Source organism: Panthera leo, chromosome D3 (assembly GCF_018350215.1).
Source record: "Panthera leo isolate Ple1 chromosome D3, P.leo_Ple1_pat1.1, whole genome shotgun sequence".
Taxonomy (NCBI): domain Eukaryota; kingdom Metazoa; phylum Chordata; class Mammalia; order Carnivora; family Felidae; genus Panthera; species Panthera leo.
The window spans coordinates 63,815,979-63,838,483 of NC_056690.1; the positions used below are offsets into that span (position 1 = coordinate 63,815,979).

At 38.3% G+C, this 22,505-nt stretch overlaps 1 protein-coding gene across 2 annotated transcripts in view; it reads right to left on the reverse strand.

The window, feature by feature from the left end:
* Positions 1-21,997, reverse strand: part of RIT2 (Ras like without CAAX 2) — a 373,437-nt gene extending 351,440 nt beyond the window's left edge. The window contains exon 1 of one of the 2 annotated variants that reach the window (XM_042910448.1): positions 21,828-21,997. In XM_042910448.1, coding sequence (XP_042766382.1) covers positions 21,828-21,930 — 103 coding nt within the window. In that variant the 5' untranslated portion in view covers positions 21,931-21,997. Of the gene's footprint in view, positions 1-8,904; positions 8,953-21,827 lie in introns of those variants that run through there. The other variant, XM_042910447.1, reaches the window with a different exon arrangement.
* Between the last annotated feature and the right edge of the window lie 508 nt (positions 21,998-22,505).

Genomic DNA, 22,505 nt, shown 5'->3' on the forward strand with positions numbered 1-22,505 from the left:
TACTTGTGGATGAGAAACCAATGTGATCGTAAAATGGAAAGATAAAGGCTTCAAATATAAGCTCATATTGACTTGTAAGGACAGAAGCTCAGTGGGCAAGGAACATTTTGTGCTCAAACATGTTATTTGTTATCAAGTAAATGTCTGAGAATTGACTGTGAGATAAGATGGTGTTATATAACTGCAAACAATATAGTATTATTAAAGCAAGGAAATATGGCTGGAACTTAGGTCTTAGGATATAGAGCTTATTTTGCCTTTGTGTTGGGCCAGTGTGGAATGGCAAGGGGAAGTTTCAATCTTTCTGTTAATGAAAGATACCATTTGAACGATGTGATTTTCATCACCAAACATTAGCTAATGTAAGCATGTGAAAATACATGCTGTATTTTTATATGGAAGTGGGATTATTTCTATACAATTTCTATACAATGGATATCATAATTTTAACAAAGAATGAAACTACAGGGTAATCCTACTAACACTTATTTTATTAGGTTCAGTCAAACAGAGAAACTTCTTGAGGAATCCTGTGAGCAGGTGGGAAATTTTTTTAAGTGCTAGAAAGCATCTCGAGTTAAACTAATTCAGTGCTTTCATTTTTTAAATGAGAGAAGTGAGCCCCAAAGGAGTGCAGGTTACTGTGGTAATTCTTATTACATTGTGTCACTGTCAATCAAGGAAAAACGCTCATCTTCCTGAGTCCATCAGAGTCTGCTGTAATTTACTGTCTACTAACAATGGCAAAGCCTAACAACTGGTTTTCATTGAGGAGATGAAAATGTGCTTCCCCGATTTTCTGTAGCAATAAATCAGCCTTACTTTGGCTATATCTCAGGGAAATGTGTTTTTTAAAATGTTTATTACCACCAACAATTTAATATTATAGACCCTGCTCTCGTAGTGATCCCCCCTCTCTGTTTCTAGTAACTGAGGACTGGTGGGAGATGCGTTTCTCAGAAGCAGACACATTTAAATACACGACAAGAGAATAGAGAGTGAATATCTTGCAGGTGATGGAACCTGTTAGCATGGAGAAGGCAATGCTTTCTTCAGAACCGAAATTTTGAAAGAAGTCAGTTCTGTGGTAGCTCAGTGAAAAAGAAAAGAAAACTTTGTTTCTGCATGAATTACTTCTAGCACTTTGGTTAAGGAGAGAAATCAGAAACAGGGACATCTGTGGTAACCTATGAAGGCCACGCAAATTGTGGGGTCTAGTTGCCCCTCAGAGTGTCACTACTGCCACTGTCTCTTGGAAAACTCCATGTTATTTTCATCATGCAATCTTCATTTTTACATTACATTGATGAGCAAGATGAGCTATCAAGTTTGGAGTTACACAGACAATAATGTATACGTGGAGCAAAATTAAAAGTCAAGATGGGAATAGGGTGAGGCAAGCACAAAATTTAGGGGGAGCCAAAAAATTCAATAATAAAAAAATAATTTCACTACAATACTTACAATTCACTACTAATTTCACTACTAATAATAATTTCACTACTACATTTCACTACTAATACTTACAATTTAAAATTAATGCAAAAAAATTATCAAAGTCATTATTAGTGGTTTTGTTTTTTTTTTTTTATTTTGCCTCAGGCTCCTGTGTGGCTGGTATGGCCTGATGGAGAGTATGGAAGATCAAGGAAAGCTGGAGGGAAATTGAGAGATTGTATATTTTCATGGCATTGACTATCATAGCAGTGGAATTATAGAGGCTATTTACAGAATTTTGGTTGGAGCTGGATATGAAAGGCCTGCATGTAGATTGGCTTTATGTTTATCTCCCTCTGGCCTTCCAGTCATTCTATACTGTGTAGGTATCAGTGGTCATATAATGTGTAATATATTTCTCTTTAACTGGTTCTTGATAGCACTATGGATTTTTAATTACTTTGGATTGAATTGAATGTCATTAGAAGAACTCAAGATGATATTCAGGACAACAGGGGTTTGATGACACGGAAAATGACAGCGAGTTCCACATGGAAATGTTTGGGGAAACCTGTGTTGAGAACATGCATGCACTGTTGGTATAAAAGCTTCACAATTAATTAATTAATGTAGATATTTGGAAAGGCATATGGAGCGATAGCATCAAGAAATGAGGGATTAAAAAGTAACAAAATAACGGTCATAAATTAATAAGCTGTTGTTCCCATCAATTAGAAAAGCTGAGATGGTACATCCAGTATGAAAACATAGACAAATATACAAATAAATTTAAAACTTACTACTTAGGAGAAAATGTATTCAAACTACCAGCTCATGTAGAAAGGCAAACTTCATTTAAAATTTAATGTAATCATATTATCTAAACCAAAATGGCATAAGTGAAATTATATCTCTAATATCTATTTATGTGTTTATCTGCACTATAACTTCATGCACTGACTGATTTGGTAAATTGAGTAGTACTTCAAAGATGTGGACTCTAAGTATTTAACTCGATTGCCAAGACAGTTTGATTGGACAAGATATTTAACATTATTATTTCTGAAAAAAATTTATGTGGAATTTGGATATTATCTACTTTGCTTCTTTCTCTCTCATATCAAAGGTGCGGAATTTAAAATTAGGAGATGTTTTTTCCCTCACTCTCAGTTAAGAGACTCTGACTTACCAAGGCACAGTGAATATTTATACATAACAACATCTATATTTATAATAATCAAAACTATGCAGATGTATCAATCATCAGGAACATTCTCTTATAGGGAACATTTTCAAAAAATAGAACTACCAGAGCAGGGAGAACATTTCACACTGGAGTAAAAGGTGGAAGGAAGCAAACAAAGGAATGAATATAAACACCAATTTGTCAACAAGTATGTACCTAGGGTGTGTTAGGAGGCATAGGAAAGAGCATTTTCTTTTTTTTTTTTTTTTTCTTGTGATAATCAGTCCCTCTCCTTTTACCAGTCAATGGTTTGGGGGAAGTGTTTTTCTTTTTTTTTTTTTTTTTTTTTATTTTATTTTATTTTTATTTTTTAATATATGAAATTTACTGTCAAATTCGTTTCCATACAACACCCAGTGCTCATCCCAAAAGGTGCCCTCCTCAATACCCATCACCCACCCTGCCCTCCCTCCCACCCCCCATCAACCCTCAGTTTGTTCTCAGTTTTTAACAGTCTCTTATGCTTTGGCTCTCTCCCACTCTAACCTCTTTTTTTTTTTTTTTTCCTTCCCCTCCCCCATGGGTTTCTGTTACGTTTCTCAGGATCCACATAAGAGTGAAACCATATGGTATCTGTCTTTCTCTGTATGGCTTATTTCACTTAGCATCACACTCTCCAGTTCCATCCATGTTGCTACAAAAGGCCATATTTCATTTTTTCTCATTGCCACGTAGTATTCCATTGTGTATATAAACCACAATTTCTTTATCCATTCATCAGTTGATGGACATTTAGGCTCGGAAAGAGCATTTTCTAATTAAGGCAGCCTAGATAAGCACCAACCAAACAGACACAGAAAAAATTGACTAGAACTATAAAATTTGGCTGATTTGAATTGTCATGGTCCACATTAGTAATTCACAGAACTGAGCCAAGGATCATGTTCTCCCCCTGTCAGGTTATTAAACACTATCCCTTGAGATTTAGAAAGGGGACAGTCCTCCTTAACCTAAAAATGAATCCACGTTCTTAATAAAAGCATTATCATCATATCATAGGATTCTAAAGATTATTTCATAACATGGCAAATTCCTGTTCAAGTGACAATAATATATACTCATATTTTTGTTCCATTCAAAGATACATACTCGCATGGAAACATGTTATATATGTATTCTGTTTTGATGACTGCTGGAGAGATACTTTTGCCTCCATGTCACTCTTTTGCCACACTATAATATCTAAAATGGTTTAGAAATCATGTTCATTTGGTAATTAAATATATTTAACGAAACAATAAAACTGCCCATTTTAATTAACAAATATATGAGTGTTCAGTATATGCTTAGTCTTGGCAATACTGGGAGAGAAAGAAAGCAGTGTGGTAACATTGTAGCTGATACTAAAGAAATGCATAGGATCCTAAGAGACTACTTTGAACAATTATATGCCAACCAATGAGATGACCTAGAAGAAATGGATATTCCTAGAAACACACAACCTACCAAGACTGAATCAGAAAGAAATAGGAAAAAGAAGTGTGATACAGAGTACTGATTCCCAAATACAATCATATGTGGAGCTTTGAAAACATCTCAATGCCCAGGTTGCACCCCAGACCAAGTAAAATCCAATTCGCTGGGAATGGTACCCAGGTGTGAGTATTTTAAAACACCTCCCAGGTGATTCCAATGTGCAACCAAGTTTGAGGACAAGTTTGGTGTTCACACTTGACTTTACATCAGTAATATCCAAACACCTTGTTAAAACACAAATTACTGGGTCCCAACCTCAGAGCTTCTAATTCTGTATTCCTGGGACAGGAGAAAATTTGTATTTCTATTTTATTTTATTTTATTTTATTTTATTTTATTTTATTTTATTTTATTTTATTTTATTTTATTTTACTTATTATTTTATAGAGCGAGCATGAGCAGGGGAGGGGGTAGGGACAGAGGGTGAGAGAGAGAGAGAGAGAGAGAGAGAGAGAGAGAGAGAGAGAGAGAATCCCAAGCAGACTCTGTGCTCTGCACAGAGCTCAATGTGGAACTCAGTCCCTGGCCCCTGGGATCATGACCTGAGCCAAAAGCAAGAGTTGGACGTTCAACTGAATGAGCCACCCAAGAGCCCCAAGACTTTGAATTTCTAACAAATACCCTTATACTGCAGGGGCTAAGGACCAGGGAATCACACTTGAAGAACTATTGGCATATGGGGCACCTGGGTGACTCAGTTGGTTGAGTGTCTGACTGTGGATTTCTGCTCAGGTCATGATCTCACAGTTTGTGAGACTGAGCATCGCCTTCAGCTTCGCACTGACAGTGCAGAGCCTGCTTTGGATTCTATCTCTCCCTTTCTCTCTCCACCCTTCCCCTGCTCTCTCTTTCTCAAAATAAATAAATAAACTTTTAAAAAAAGAAAAGAACTATTGGCATAGAGCATATTAAACTAGATTTAAAGTAAGGAATTTTTAGTATAGTGAATACATAGTATATACACAGAGAAAGTTAAATATATATATTAGAATATGTTAAGTTTTAAATGAACAGTATAAAGTAAAGCTAGAAATATTAGAAGGAAGAATAAATTACAGTAGGTTTGGATGTTCACCTCCTGGTTCTCCAAGAACAAATGAAATTTAAAAAGGCAGAGAAAATTTCATAAGGTCATTGAAACTGGATGGTCATTGAGTAGGACTACTCATGCCAAAATTAGGTAGGTATGCATAAGGTTTATTTAGGAGACAGTTGGGTCCCACGGACTGAAACAAACCATTTGTGCAAGGAAACAGTAGTCCACACTGAGAGCATCTTACTGGAAGTTGGTGCTAAATGATCTACATAGAAGTCTGCATGACAAAACAAAACAAGTTTATCCACCAGGCAGTAGGGAAGTTCTCAAAGACCTGAAGAGTGTCCCTTATTGGGCTGTTTATTACAATGATCTCCCATGGCAGGCCTCCAGCTAGACTCCAGTGAACTCAATATTACATAAATCAAAATCAGAGCCCTATCCTTTGGAAGACAATTCATCACCTTCAGGAATGAGGCATTTTTAATATCAGCAAATTAAACACAAATGGATATTAAAAACTCCAACAGATAATTAATCAATAAAGGTGGAAGCAGAGGACCTTATTACTTAGATAGGGATTAGCTGGTGTAGCTCAAGTGCTAGCTATAAAATTTGAAAATTAAAAATAATTGCACATGCCAGGAGTGATGGAAAGCAACCCAGAGAGATGTAAAAGCTGTGACCTTCCATGATAAGCTCAAACTGAACCAAACAACTGAAACTATCCTGGCTTCTCTAATTCTCCTTTGAATTCATTTGTTTCTAAAATCCCATTGCATGTGAGGTTTTTCACTTAACACACTAGACCAAATCTTACAGTGTTGGAAAAAGTATTAGAAAGTTCTCTGAGTGTTCAAGATGATTCCATGTAGGGACCTTTTATGGTCAAACAGAGTTTTCAAAAAGGGCAGAAACATGTCTCATCCTTTCTGAGAAAGACTGGAGGCTTAGAAACCATGAGCCACCTAATTCCCTAGAAACTAATTAGAAAAACTGGCCTTGGCTCCCCATCACTGTTGCCCATTTGCTCAGAGCTACATAAATATTTTTACGCTAAGCCCCAGATAGCGGTTGTTGCAGGTAGGGAAGTAAATTAAAAATGCTCTTCTGAGAATAAGGGGAAAGGGAAGTCGTCGCAGCATTGGACAAAATGCAGAAAACCTAGTCTTCAGACTGAATAAGACTGAATAACATTCTTGGAAAGACATAATAATAATAGTGACAAAGCAACAACAATAACAGCAGTTGCTAGCACTTCTGTAGAGGTGCCAGGTACTGTTCTAAGCACTTTATTCTCATAAATTCATTGCAAGACCAGTGTGTCATCATCCTTATTTGACTGTGAAGGAAGCTGAGATACAGACATGCTGAGCAATATCCCCAAGATCACACCAAGACTAAGTGAATGAACCAGCATTTGAATGTTGGAAACAGGATCTCAAAACTGTGCTCTTTAAGCACACTGTACAAAACAAACCCAGCCTGGGGTTTGACTGGATGAGTGAATAGTCACATGGGTGTTTAGGATGAAATAGAGAAGGTGAAAAAGCAAGAATAGAAGATAACATCTGGGCTGTGCACATGGGAGAAACCTCCATGCTATTGGCAAAGACTGATGAGAAAGGATCAAATAAGGACAGCAGGGGATGGAGATTTCTGATTTTTGCCTCTGTCTAAATCACATAAGGCACATTTATGTGGAAAAGATAAGCAGGAAAGTGAACACCAACAGTATCAGCTTTAAAGCCTTGGTGATGGCAATTTTCCCTGTCTCTCTTTACCATTATGCCAGTTTTTCTGAAGGTGGATAAAAGCTAATTCAGTGCTGTGTTTCTAAGTACTGAGAGGAATGTCTGGAAAGCAAGAGTTCAATACTTAGAAGCCACATGTTAAATGCACGTATTCGTGCATATTTGGTTCAAAATATCCTTAATGGAGATTTCCAAGATTACTCTGATCTACACATAAGTTTTGTTTACTCTTTCCTCTAGAATGGGTAAATATAAATTTGTACATTTATCTTATACCTATTAATGTTTCCCTTTCTTCCTCACATCAAGTATGAGCCATTTTATTCATATAAAGAAAAATTTCAAATATTTATCAAACACCTACTGTAAGTATGGTACTGCTTTATTTGGATTTAATCTTCATTTCACAACTGCAGTATAAGCTCTCTTTGAAAAAGTCTCAAACCCAAGTGGATTATAAGCATTTAGCGATTATAAAATGGGTCTATGTTGTGTCTCTTTACAATGTTAAGAGCTATGTATGTTCTCTTTAGCTACATAAGATTAAGAGGATAAGTTTCTGGGTTTTTTAGTGCCAAGAACTTTATATATACAATCCTATTTCAGTCAATGGCAAAACTATCCTTCTAATTGCTTGGGCCAACAACTCTTTCCTATCTTGTAAATCCTTTGCTTTCTTTTTTGGCATTTCTTTCAAAACCTACCCAGAATCTTATTACTTCTCATCTTCACTGCTACTACCTTGAATCTTACAATGCACTGGCAAGTGTGGTGTTATTATTCATGCTAGAGATAAAGAAATGGAAGCTTCTCAAGTTTAGGTAATTTTATTTCGTTTATGCACTGGAAACTTGAGAGAACAAAGACATTCTAGTTGGGGAAAGCCAACAATAACCAATAGCATAGTAAACAATTAAGTCAGAAAATAATACGTTGGCATATTAAGAAAAAATGTGGACCCGAGAAAAGGATATTATAAGAAAGTGTTATAAGTCGGCAAGATTTTCAATAAAATAAGTTAGTTTGAAATTGCTATTCGCTACTTAACTGGAGATGTCAAGTAGAGAGAGTTGAATACCTAACCGGAGTTCAGGAAGGAAGTCTGCAATGGAGATATAATGTTTTAGAACTTCTTAAACTTTTTTGTGTGTGGAATTTAGTTTACTTTAAGAATGTGCATGAGAGAAAATTTTACAATTCTCTGGTTGATCACAAAGAGAACACTCTTGCTACCACCACCTATTCGGAAACAAGAACATTTCCTGAACTCGAGTCCCCAACTCCCTCCCTCAATAGGTGGCTAATATCCAAATTTTATAGTGTTAAAATAAACCCATATTTTATTTATTTCCTTCCTTTGTGATATATATATATATATATATATATATATATATATAAAAGTATATATATATATATGTGTGTGTGTATATATATATATATATATATATATATATATACACTTTTAATTTGAGACATACATACATATACATACTTTAATTATTATTCCTAATTTAATATTAGGAATAATACTACTATAAACACTCTGGCTATGCCTCTTGCCTCACACATGTGTAAGTTTCTGTTGGGTATTTATAGCTAGGAATAGAATTGCTAGGTCATACAGTCAACTTATGCATTTCTTCAGCTTAATACATAGGGCCAAATCATTTTCCACAGTGGTTGTACTAATTTATACTCCTATTACATCCTCGTCTCCATTTGGTATTGTTGTCTCTCACTTTGGTCATTTTAATGATGTCTCCTTCTGGTTTTAATCTACACATAAGTCAAATTTCATTTCATATAAAGATACAAAGATACATAAATACAGCCGTGGGGCTGGATGAAATATTCTAAGAAATTAAAGATGAGGTAAGTTTCAAGGAATAAACCCTGGATCCTCAACATGAAGAGATCAGGAAGAAGAAGAAAAAAGAGCCAGCAAAGTCACTCACCTTATAAGTAGCAGAACTGAATTTCAATGCAAGTCTATTCATCTTCAAAGTCCAGACTGTTTCAGACATGCTGGGCTGTCTCAGAATTATACCCAGGAAAATGCAAATAAGTTCAGAGAGGCAGATAACTGGTGTGCTTGTCACAGCAGAGTATTCTCTGTAAAAATGTTTTCCATTTGCTTTTGTGTGATGAATGAAGTAAGTGGGAGATACATTGTCAAAGGACAGAAAAATATGAAAGGTGTTTGTGGCGTGGGCCTAAAGAAATTATGAAAGCTGATATTAAATTGCTTAAGCTCTTTCATTGTAACCAAGCACATAGAGTGGAGTGAGTAGGTAAACAAAAGGAAGAAAAAGCTCCTAATACTAGCACAGAAAATTTTATTATTTTAATAGTAGCAACCATTTTACCTATGAAGTGGATCTTGCCTTTTTGATTTTAGAGCTTCCTAAAATCAGAAGGAAAGTGTGCTACCTTGATTTTAATCTGGTCCTGTGATTGTCTGCTATTCTCAGGGGTTCCTCTTTTCCCTTCATTTTAGAATAGAGGTTGGCAAAATTAAATCATGACCCAGGATGGTTTTCACCCTCACAAGGAAAATTATGTGGAAACTTGTGGTTGCTTTAGAATTCAGAGTTACAATCACAATCTAACTCAGTTTTTCTCAGTATTAATCAAGAAATAATTTTTCATTGAGATGTTCGTAAGCATTTTGAACTAAAAAAATGCAGGAGTAAGCAAAATTCTACAGGCTATTTACTAAGGTTTTTCCAGAACATTTCATAAAATGATTTTCTTCCATCCCCCCTTCCTCCCGGTGTCCAGGGGAAAATGGTTTGGTAAATAAAATGAGTTATTATCAGTGTCTCAGCTGTCAGATATCCCAGTCTCTTGGCTTTCAAGGAATGTATACCATTCCGATTCTACAGTATCTCTCTGGCACATAATCCCTTCTTACAACATGGCATGTGCATCTTACTTATTCTTGCCTATCTGCCAAATTTTGATCCACAACCTTACTTTGACCTCTTAATGCTATGGAGCATCCCGTACATCGAGTGGAATTATTCATCTTCAAATCCATTGCCACCAAAAAGTATTCATGCTAGTCTGAGCCTAGGTTCCTCCCAAGCCATAGCCTCCCCCACACTCACATACCTGCTATACTTCTACTGGTTCCAATTTCTTTCTCTTAGGTTCATGGGTCTTTGTATTACAGAATTTTAGAATATTGCTTAGTTTTATTTCACTACATAAGTGTGGTGTCTTACTCCCTGTCCTTTCCCAAAGATGAGAGGGGGGAATTGAATTTATAAATATTTTTTGAGAATTTACTACCATGCATTTCATGGGAGAGAAAAGACAATATAAAATCTATTTCCTATCCTGCAGGAATTTGCATTCAAGATGGGAAGTATAAAAAGGCTGCAAGTTACATAAAAATGAACGATTTAAATAACATTTTAAGACCACAAACCAGATACTAGAAGAATCTGTATAATTGTGAACAGTTGTGAAATGAACAGTCAGAAAGAATTTTAAGTGTAAGAGGACAAATGTTAGACTAGAGTAGACCGGGAAGATATTAAGGAGAAGAAAATACTTGTGCAGAATCTGGAAGGAAATACAAAACTGGATAAATTGAGAGAAAGGATAAGAGAACTCACGTTGGGATAATTATGTGAATACTATAGGCAAGAAGCCTCAAGGATTTGAAGGACTAAAAGTAGAATAATTTGTCTGGAAGACAGATCATTCTGGTAGTCTCATGGATCTTTTTAGATCAGGGCATAGCTCACACAGAGGGAGGGGGAAAGACAGAGACAGAGAGACTGAGACAGAAATGAGAGATACAGTGCAACAAATCATATCATTCCAGGGCCAACATAAAATAACATTTCTGCAGCACCCTGGCCTTTGTAACCTCAGTTCTGGATCTGAGTACCTGGCTTATACTTCATCTGATTCCATTAGCACAGTATTCTTGACTCCATTTCAACCCATCACTGACCCCTCCTGGCTTCTAACATTTGTTTCTATTCAGTGGTTCCCAAATTTCTTCCCTATCCAGATTGATTCCTCTGTGCCATCCACTACAACTCTCCCTATGTGTCCAGCCTTGGGGATGCCTCTTTGATGATTAGTTGATGGATAGTCCCACATGGTCTCAGACATCAGGAATCCTGTGGGCTTTGGATGTCAGCCTGTTGGCAATGGGCAAGCCACAGATGACATCTGAGAAGAAGAAAGAAGCAAAACAGAATCTCAGACAGTTGTCCTGATGGTGATATGGGGAGCAAAAAGCAATGGGATGTGGTGGGTTAAAAATGATGGGAGGAGACCAATTAGTTAAAGTACAATTCAATTTCAAATAACAGATGTGCCCCCTGCGCTTCTAAATAAAGAGTCTGATTTTTTCCATTTAAAAAAATCTATATGTGTAGCTTATTATTAGCTGTTCCTGCAACCATTAAATAGGACTCTCCATTTCAATGTAGCAATGCTGCTACTATGGAGAACAAAGGGAACATATTATTATTCAAAATTTATTAAAACAACACATGTATCAGAAAAATTCATTTCAGTCCAAATTTAGGCATAGGCATGCTCTTTTATAAACAGTAGCCCTTACAAGCAGACCCTTTTTAGTTATTGTAGCAGGCAGGCAATTGTCCTCAAATCCTCAAATCCTTTCCCTACAAGGCAGTGGTGTGTGTGTGTGTGTGTGTGTGTGTGTGTGTGTGTGATGGGTCAATTAGGATGAATAAAGGGATTGTTTACTAGGGTAACTAGCAAACCACCATTATTATTGTCACCGAAATTACTACTCAAGAGACTAAAGCTGAATCTAATCAATATAAGGACATAGAGAGCAAGAGCAGGCAGAGAGCAAGTGGATATACAATGACACATTTACAATATTCAAGCCAAATTGCATTTTCCTGTAACACATTGAAAGATCTTCCATCACTCTCCCCCACCCTACTGAGATAAACTGCCTTAGGTGGAGGTGTGGAGATAGGAAGGAGGGAAGGAAGGGAAGGTGAAAGGGAGGAAGGGAGGGAGGACAGCAAGTAACAAGTTTAATAAGAATGGAATTTCTTGGGCACTATACTTCACATATTTATTTAATATTTTATTTTTTAAAGCATTTTTAAAATGTTTTTTTAAATTTTTTTATTTTTGAGAGAGAGAGAGAGAGAGCAAGCAGGGGAGGGACAGAGAGAGAGGGAGACACAGAATCTAAAGCAGGCTCCAGGCTCGGAGCTGTCAGCACAGAGCCTGACGCGAGGCTTGAACTCACAATCTGTGAGATCATGACCTGAGCCGAAGTTGGACACTTAACTGACTGAGCCACCCAGGCACCCCTACTTAATATTTTCTAATATCATCTATGTAGCAACTCTTTGAGGTAATTATAAATAACACCATTTTTTTTTAGAATGGGGAAAATGGAGAGTCAAAGGGCTTGCTTGGTCCATGCAAGGTCAGGTGCTATTAAAGACAAATAGTTTTAAAAAAAATGTCCATTCATGTTATATGTGCTATTCAGCACTTACGACGTGCCAGGTTTTGTTATAAATACCCAAGCATGAGTCATTGCAGTCAGTAAAGTTAATATCCCTATCTAGAGATGAGAAAACATAAAATCTGGGTTTCTGCATGCTCAAACCTGAAGTTCACATTGTTCTGTTCTGATTTCTATGCTGAGGCCTCAGACTGCAGATGAAGGGCAGATCAAGAGCATGGATGGTGAGTGGTCTAGTGTACAATGTTTCAGAGCTTGGGATCTGGCAAACGCTGACTCCTGCAGGCCCCCTCCTCCAGTCCCTCCACGAGCCTCACTTTTGTCTTCTGTCAGCTAAGGATAATCACCACAGCTACACGGCAGTGTTTTGTGAGGATTCCATGAATTAATGTACAGAAAGCACTTACAACAGAGTTGGGCCCATTGAAGACTCAGAAATACGGGCTCTTATCTTCCCTGGGCCAAGAAGTTGAAAGACAGAGCAATAGTTTGGACAGAACAGAAATCATCCCTCCTTGTGGGTACACAGAGGCTTAAGCATGGGCATATGCTGACATGTTTGTTTCTAATTTTATTTATTTATTTATTTATTTATTTATTTATTTATTTATTTTAGAGACGGAGAGAGAGAGCGTATGAGCCGGATAGAGGGGCGGAGGGACACACACACACACACACACACACACACACACAGAGAGAAAGAGAGAGAATCTTAAGCAGGCTCTACACTCAGCACACGGGGCTCGATCCCATGACCCTAGGATCATGACCTGAGCTGAAATCAAGAGTCAGATGCTCAACCAACTGAACCACCCGGGCACCCCTGTTTCTCATTTTAAAGCATGTTAAGAGAAACTTTGGAGTGATAAATCATGTAAGGTTTCCTTATCTATTCAATACATAACTACTCAAACACCCGAACAATGCCTCTCTGTACAAGCAGTCTTCTGAACAAAGACCTCCCCCTACCACACAACTTACCTAATGAGTTAAAAATCCTCATCTGGTGTCTTATTGTGAGATCACCAATTTTCTATACAGTCTTATTTCAGTTCAAGTAAAACTTTTTTTCCTGGGATTCTAAACCTTGTGCATCCTCTGATTCCCTTCTCAATACAACATCTTCAGCTTCCTCCCACATCCTCCCGCATACTCCATGCTTCACGCACACTCCAGGGAGAATCTGGCACAGACTACTATCTCTCTGGGTCACTTGGCCGTGGCAGGATGCTCAGGGACCTGCGAGTGTGGAGGCTCGAGCAGGTCATGTTCCAATGCCGATGTGGTGGTGTTGGCAGAGCAGGGTCATGGCAGGCGGAAAGGGCAGGAGGGATTACCTGGCACAGTTGGCAGTAGGGACACTTAGCTGGTGCCTGCTGATGAACCAAAAGAGCAGATGGCACTGCTCGGTGATGGTTGTCAGAGGGCTGACATTTATGAGCAAAACCCAAGTGACTGAGTTGAAACATTGCTGGGCCTTGTAAATAACAGCCAAATTCAGTGATAAGAGAGTTTCAGACATTCTTATGAGCAATGCAGAGGACTGCCCTCCATCAGTGTACATACATTCATGTTGCCATTGCAGCGCAAAGACACACACACACACCACCACCACCACCACCACCACCACCACCACCACACACACACCAGTCACCATCAGCAGCCCAAACTTCAGTTAAGAGAAGCAGATTTTATGCTGGTTTACAAAAGGCAGCATGATTCAATGGAAAAGTCCATCATCCAAGAAGCCAAGAGGTCATGAGGCTTCTGGTTCCAGCGCTGTAGCTGAGCAAGTGAGCCACCTATGGGAAGTTCTTCTAACTTCCTGACACACAAAGTACATTGTTTTCAAAATACCACTAGTACATCTCTCCCTTTGCACCTCCCCCGTTGCACTACAGTTCACCTCTTTCACCCCCCTAGACAGGGTGGGGGTTGTAATTCCTGCTAATAGTTCAAGGCCTTTTGCAGGCGTAGGCACACAGACACACACCGATGTACACAGATACACACACACACACACACATGCACACACACACGTGCAAGACTCACACAGACATGCACACATGCAAGACACACATAGACACACACAGATATACACACATGCACACAGACACATACAGATATACACACATGCACACACACACAGAGACAAAGATATGCAAGCACATAAGACACACATGGAGATACACACACTTGCACACATGCACACACAGATGTACACAGATATACCGACATACACAGATATGCACACACAGACACACACAGATACATATACATGTGCACAGACATGCACATACACACACACACCATCTATTCTTATTAAATAAATGAACAAAGAAGGTTATTTCCCATTTGTGACCTGGAGTTACTTTCAATTACTCTTGTAATGTACACGTATAGAGAAAACATTCTCCCTAAGACAGATCAGCACCTAAGAGATTACAAAAACCCACCTGATACATCAATTACTCATTTACTTCCTTAATTAACATGATCCCAGCTTTTAATAGTTTCTTATTACTGAGTTACTTGATTTTGTCCAGGCCCCTGAATAGACCAGGATGTGAAATATCATCAGCGCCTACATCTTGTTGGTCAGAACTTCCCATGCCTCCCCCGACTATACCTAACAAGGGCAGTCTTTGTTGTTTCTGTAGAAAATTAAAATTTGCCACATACTTTGGTATATATGATTTTGTCTGTCTGAAATATAACTGTGAAGATTCAGTTGAAATCAGGACTCACATTCACTGCATCATCTCCTCAAGAAATAAAACAAAAACTCTCAGGGTGGGAAAATGAAAATAAGTACTTAATTGATATATGTATGTGTGGGTGCCTTGGGCTCATCATTTCATATCTCTGTGTTTCTGGGCACATTACTTTTTCTGTGGGCCTCAGTTTTCTCATGTATAAAGTGCACACACTAACATCTACTTCACAAGATCAAGGTGAGGAGTGAATGGGGTCGGATGAATGCAATAGGTCATTGGCCCCCAGGGCTCCAAAGTGGATGTGTAAATGTAAGAAGCCCAGCAGCATATGGATAGCCAGGGGTCAATGCAAGTTCATTCATCTCCAGGTCCTTTTTCTGATAAAGACACAGGAAGGTACTAAGTCTCTTTTATCAGTTTAAAATCTATAGAGTGCATATAATCTTGGAAATATTGTTCGTCAACACCTTTTACCTAAATTACACTTTCAATCATTATTTGAGCAAGTAGATACCAATTTACTTTTCTACTAGCCTTACTTGGAACCTCTTGGCCAATGCTTGCTGACAGGATTACAGTGACTGATGATGTGCAGTATAATTAGGGTGGTGACAATGAAGGGTGAGAACGGAGAGCCTCTGAGTCTTGAAATCCTTTCATTTTTCCCTTGTTTGTTTTTCTTTGCCTTTGCATTCCAGAGGGTTCAAATAACACGTGGTCATGATGTGACAATTATTCAGCTTTGTCAGATCCAAAGTTCTGCTAATGAGGTAAAACACAGAGCCTTGGGGACATGGGTGATGCACTTGGTTGTTTGCCTTGATTTAATTCATCAGATAAAGGCTCGATTTTCTACCTGCTTATACCAATTCATTGCGGTTGAAGGAATTGGTTTTGTGCTGCTTTCTGTTTACCTCAGAAAATATTGTTACTGCTTTCATTTGATAAAATCCTGCTTCACAAAACTCAATGTATAAAAGAGACAAATTGCAGAAGAATGTGGGGCAGAGTATGATTGCCTATTTTATAAATGAGTTTCCTCTTTACAAAAAATTCACAATAGATGCATTCTAATAAATTCTGAGTTCCCTAATACTTTTTATGTTTTCACCTTATTTGCTTTGTTTGGTTTTACTTTTCACAGTTCTCTAAGAGAGTTTTAAAGCATAACTCGGGGAGATTTTTCCAAATGCTCCCATAGACACCAAGTTATCAAGATCCCTCCATGAAAAGTGATAGTCCTCACATTGCTTTTTCTCTTTGTATGCCCTGTTCCCATTAAGTTATCTTCCTCTCCATACCCCACGCTGTCTGTACTTTTCCTTCTCAACTTCAAGAAATTGTGCTCATCACTTAACACTCAATTCAAGTATCCTCTCTGCTGAGATTCCTTCTTAGCCTTTGCATGCAGATTTAGCCACTGCTTACCCTGAGCTCCAACAGTTCTTATGTCACAGGCCTGATATAAACTTATCACTTTGTGGTATGCAACATATTTCCCCCCATGAGATAGTGAGTTCCTGGAGTCCAGGGGTCATGTCTGCAATAGCAGAGAGGGATATCACCCTGTCTCTTCCCAGTCACTTGCAAAATATTTCATATGAATTTCACCCTTGACAAAATTTCACACAAAATTTTACCAAGGTAATTCCAAAATGTATCCCGGGGAGTAAAGAAGACCATGTAGACCTCATCTGATGTTTGGATACTTTCTCTACATTTCTCACAAAATCTGATAGAAAAAAATTTTGAGTTAGAAACATGAGTTACTTTCCTATTTCTTTTTTTTTTTTTTAATTTTTCTTTTAAGTTTATTTATTTTGAGAGAGAGAGCAAGCAGGAAAGGGCAGAGAGAGAGAATCCCAAGCAGGCTCCAGCTGTCAGAGTGGAGCCCGATGAGGGTCTTGAATTCAGGAATTGCGAGATCATGACCTGAGCCGAAATCAAGAGTCAGACACTTAACTGACTAAGCCCCCTATTTCTTACTTACTTCTGTGTACTCTTGGACAAATCAGTACCTCTTTGCCTCAGATGCCTCATCTGACCTCAAGGAATAAATGACCCACTCCCCTCAAATTATTTTACTCTCAACTCAGATCATAAAACAGAATAGGAAAAGAATGTATCTTGGAAAGTAAGATCACATTATTATTGGATGAGATTTGCTGAATAATTTGAGTCTGAACTGGAAGAACCAGATGCGAATGCAGAGGAAGAAAGCAGATACTTGCCATGCTCGGTCATGGAGGAAAAGCCTTTGTATTATAAAACTACAGAGACAGGGAAAGGAAAATGTTTAAAACAGCTACAAGGATTGTTTAGACTCCACTAAACTCTTAAGCCATAGCTGTGAGATTTTATTATTTTCTGTTATGAGGGAGGGGAAGGGATGGTAGGCAGTGGAACAAAGAACGATGGAGACTAGAATGTGCCTAATTTATACCAAATTAATTGCATAATAGGTCCAATTTTTATTTATGATACCCTGTATAAAAACTTGGTTAGGGAGTAAAAGCAGCTTCGTGGGGGTCAGGAGAACTGTGTTCCAGATGTGACTCTGCCACAACTGTAGCATGAATTTGGCATGTTCTTTCAACTCCTGGGGACTTGATTTCCCATATATTTTTTAATGTTTTTATTTTTTTTTTTTTTGAGAGAGAGAGAGACAGAGCATGAGAGGGAGAGGGGCAGAGATAGACGGAGACACAGGATCCAAAGCAGGCTCCAAGCTCCAAGCTGTCAGCAGAGCCTGATGCAAGGCTCGAACTCACAAACCATGAGATCATGACCTGAGCTGAATTCAGACACTTAACAGACTGAGCCACACAGGCGCCCCAATTTCTCATCTTTCAAATAGAGTGAGGACTATTTCTTGTTTATCCTGTTTACTCAGTACTTATAGGGCTCTTAGCTACTATTAGGTATTTCTTTTAATTATGTGTATATAAATATGATACAAATGTTTTTATTTATAAATAATATAAATGTTATGTATGTTTACTTATATTCACTTAAAGATTAAAAATATATAGATGTGTAAATGAAAGTGTTAGTCTAGATGGTAGAAATCTCTTTTATGTTTTAAAAAACTGTTTTTTTTTTTAATTTTTTAATGTTTATTTATTATTGACAGAGAGAGAGAGACAGAGCATGAGTGGGGGAGGGGCAGAGAGAGAGGGAGACACATAATCTGAAGCAGGCTCCAGGCTCTGAGCTGTCAGCACAGAGCCCGATGTGGGGCTGGAACTTACAGACAGTGAGATCATGACCTGAGCCGAAGTCAGACGCTCAACCGACTGAGCCACCCAGGTGCCCCTTAAAAAACTTTTTGATGTTTATTTATTTTTGAGAGAGATAAAGAAAGAGTGTGAGTGGGGGAGAGGCAGAGAGAGAAGGAGACAGACTCCAAAGCAGGCTCCAGGCTCTGAACTGTGAGCATAGAGCCTGATGCGGGGCTTGAACCCACGAACCAAGAGATCATGATCTGAGCCAAAGTAGGCTGCTTAACTGACTGAGCCACCCAGGCGCCCAGAAATATTTTTTAGCTATAACATTCAAGTAGAGAATGCCTTACCAACAGGCCTATTTTCTGCTTGACTGTAAGTGTTAAAACTCTTTGCAATTCCCTCCGTGGCATTAAATATAATATAGAAGAGTCAGTTAAAACTTCACAGACTTCTATTATTACCTCAATGACCAAGCACAAGTGGTCACTCTGGGCTTCAGTTTTTCCATTTGCAAGATGGTGACAGCTAATTAGATTGTGGTTAAGACTGGATATAAGCATGAAAACCATATACCCATATCTGCCACACAAATGTTTACTTCATTTTTGTTTCCTCTCTGTAGGAACTAGCACAGGGCCCATGCATAGTATGTGCTCAAAAACGTGTTGATTGGTGGTTGGAGATTTATCAAACACAGTACATTTATTTACCCATGCATTTTAAATCTTGTGGGAATTCCTGTTTTAGTAAAGTTACAAGCACCCCCCCCCCGCCCCCAAATTCCCTACTCACTAAAGGATATCTTAGTCAAATAGGGACAGGGAGAAAAAGCTAATTTCACAGTAAGCATAGACAATCTCCAAGATTCTGTTCATTTAAAAATTATGGTTCCTGTAAATTGAATTTCTCATTCATGTACAAGGCTGACTTGGAATGAGTCAGAATTAGAGACAGATGATAGCTTGATACATCTTCTTTAGTTTCTTCAGAACACAGACTTCTTGAAATCCCTTCATACAATCTCCCTTAATTGGTTTGTACAATTCTTTAACATAAACCACTGAAACTGTGGGAAGAAAAGTAAATTTGGCCTCTGTTGACCCAGATACTCAGCAATACAAAAAGTGGCTTTTTTATTAAAAAAATATTTTAGTTCATTTGAAAGCAAACATTTTAACCTTCAAAAGAAGGTTCATAGTGAGAATCAGTGCTTGAACATTTATCAACTGTTAACACCAATGAATCATAGGGGCAAAACCCAAGAGCAAGATGTGATTCCATCACTCTGCTTCCCAACATTTAGCCATAAGGACAGACTTTTTTGGACGTGGAACTGTACTAGGAATTCTATTCTCTCTAAAGTAACAGCTAAGTACACTATTAATAAAATCAGTACAATGGAACTATTTGCTCTCTTTTATCCTTAACCATCTCAGAGGTGACCCGGCTACTCCTGTCTTAATCATACTGAATAAGTTTCGCTCAACTACATAATGTGCACACTGAAGGTGAGAGCAACCCAGCATTTTGTTACATCAAAAATTTCTGCCAACATTTTGTTATGTCAAAAATGCCTGGTTATTAGAAAGGTGACAATGATTAGTCACTACAAATAATATATGGGGAAGGTCAAAACAGTAGACTAATATCACCTTCAGGATAAGTACATTGCTGAAGGATGCCACTGTCTTACACCTCCTGTCTCCAAGGTCCATTTCCATGGAATATGACTAAAAACTAGTCACTCTATTCCCACATCCCCCAAGCTCCTGGTGAAACAGGAAAACAACAAGCCAGCAAACAAAGGTAATACATGGGCACATTATGGGACTGTTGCAGCGTCTTTGACCTCACACACCCCTGGTGGCATTTCTGTTCATTTGGCTCCCGCCTTTTTCTTAGATCTGTTTCTCTCCTGTTTTATTCTCAAATTGTTCTATCTCATTGTATCTAACTGACTATATTCTTTAAAAAGATAGCTTTATTTTGTATGGACTATTTACTCTTTATCCTTCCTCCTTCCCCTCCTTCCCTAATCCTCACCTATTTTGACTCTTCCCCTTTCAAATCATCACATTAAAGAAGAAAAGCTTGTAGAAAATTCCTCACTCCTATACAGTTGCAAAGTGTTACACTTCACATTTCCTAACTACATGAGATGATTTATTTTTCTCACTTGGACAAGCATTTAACAATTGGCCAAGTCCAGATCCACCTATTCTTTTTTTTTATAATACCTTGTTGTATTTTTTTTTAGGAGGGTGTTGGGGATATTCAACTTTATGTCTCTTCCTAGTTTTCTAACCTCCTTACCTTTGCTGTCTGCTAGAATCTCACTCCCTATTCTCTTTCCTTTACTGATCAACTTTCTTACCACTTGTGGACTCACTACCAAAGTTATCAGCCTTTTGGTGGGGGGTTATGCCAAGAGTGTTGCCTCAACTTTGAATCTTTTTGTCAAGCATAAAACTGTTGAGGTGTTTTTTGTTGTGGTTACTTTTTGCCAACGTTAACTCTTAATATTTCTTTTGTCTTCTGGCATCCCCACAGATGTATCCCCCCCCCGTGGGGATCTTTTTGTATTTATAGAAAAAAAGTTATATTTGCCTTTTTATTTTCTATTGATAACCATAGCCCCAAGATATTCTTTCACCATTTGATCAGCCTCAAACACTACTATTTTTTGTTTTAATTTGTTCTATTTGGCCTTTTGAGCCCCTCAAGAAACCCAACCACTGACAACTTTTTTTTTTAATGTAGCATAACAAATGTACCAGTGTTTACTTCCATTAGCATTCCATATCCTTTTATGTTTGTAGCTTTCTCTTCTAAATCTGTTTAACCACAAAATATGATTCGATCACCCTGCTCAAGTTCCACAAAGAATACCATCTTTCAACCTCTGTCACTTTCTTCCAGACATTCAAAGACCACACCATGCTAGATCAGATCAGAGATAAGGAAAGAGGACAGGAAGCTCCTAATCAAAGAAATAAACACAACCATCAGCACTGATAATCCTGCCTGTGTGTCTGCCTTTGCATATGTGTGTTTCATTGCATATTCATAGCACCTTTTTCTTTATGGGAGTATTTTTGAGAACAGGAGAATATTTTCCCATACCAGGACTATTTCATAAATATGTTATTAATTATTTTTTAAAAAGGACATAGAAATTGCGATCAAATATCACCTAGCAGAAATCAAAGCAACAAAAAAGATCTTAAGTTCTACACATTATCACTGGCTGTCGTTCCATTCTCCCGACTCATCTACATCTTTTTAACAGTCCTTATTACTTTTAAACATCCTGCCAGATACTTGGTGTTTACCTGCCATAGCTAGCTAGCCCCCGACGGCAGTATTATTATCATTATCATCATTATTGACTCTATAGAGTTGCCTCTCCAGAGCTCCCTCCTTCCCCAGCATTTGGTGTTAAAACTTACCGCTTTTACCAACTCCCCCAGCTCCCAGCATTACCACCTTGTACTCTCTGGACCCGCCTGATGCGCGGCTGGGGGAGCAGCTGGCTTCGCTTTCTACCTCCATCTTACCCGAGAGACGGGAGGAGAAAAAAGAAAGAAAAAGTCGCCCGTGTCAGGTGCTCGCTCAGATATTAAGCAACTCTAAAACTGTGTCAAAAGAAAGGTTTAGTAGGAGGTAAGAACCATCAGCGCCGGGCTGGCTGCTGGTCCTGTGCTGGAGCGGGTCTCATAGCAACCACGTCAATTGCTTCCAATAAAAATCTGGCTTTCATATCCCCCCTCCTTCCGATCCTTCACTCTCCCATCTCCCGCGATCTCTCTCATTCTCTGTCTCTGTCTGTTTGGGTTTTTTCCCCCCTTTCCTGCCTCTGCTTCTTTCTTCCTTCCCCTTCCTCACTCTCTCCTTTCCCTCTCCTGCCCCCTGCTTGGTGGCAGTTGTTAGAAGCACACATTTGGCTACTTTCCAGCCTGGGCTGCTAGAATAGAGTGAATCTGAGACTTGGAGGATGCTACGTCTCACAGGCTGACTTCTGTAGCTACAGCGTCAAAGACATTATTTTCTTTTGATCAGAGTCAGTTAATGAAGAAAGATGTCTGTTGCTTATCCCCTTGCTTTTATCACCATCTTCTTGCAGTTTT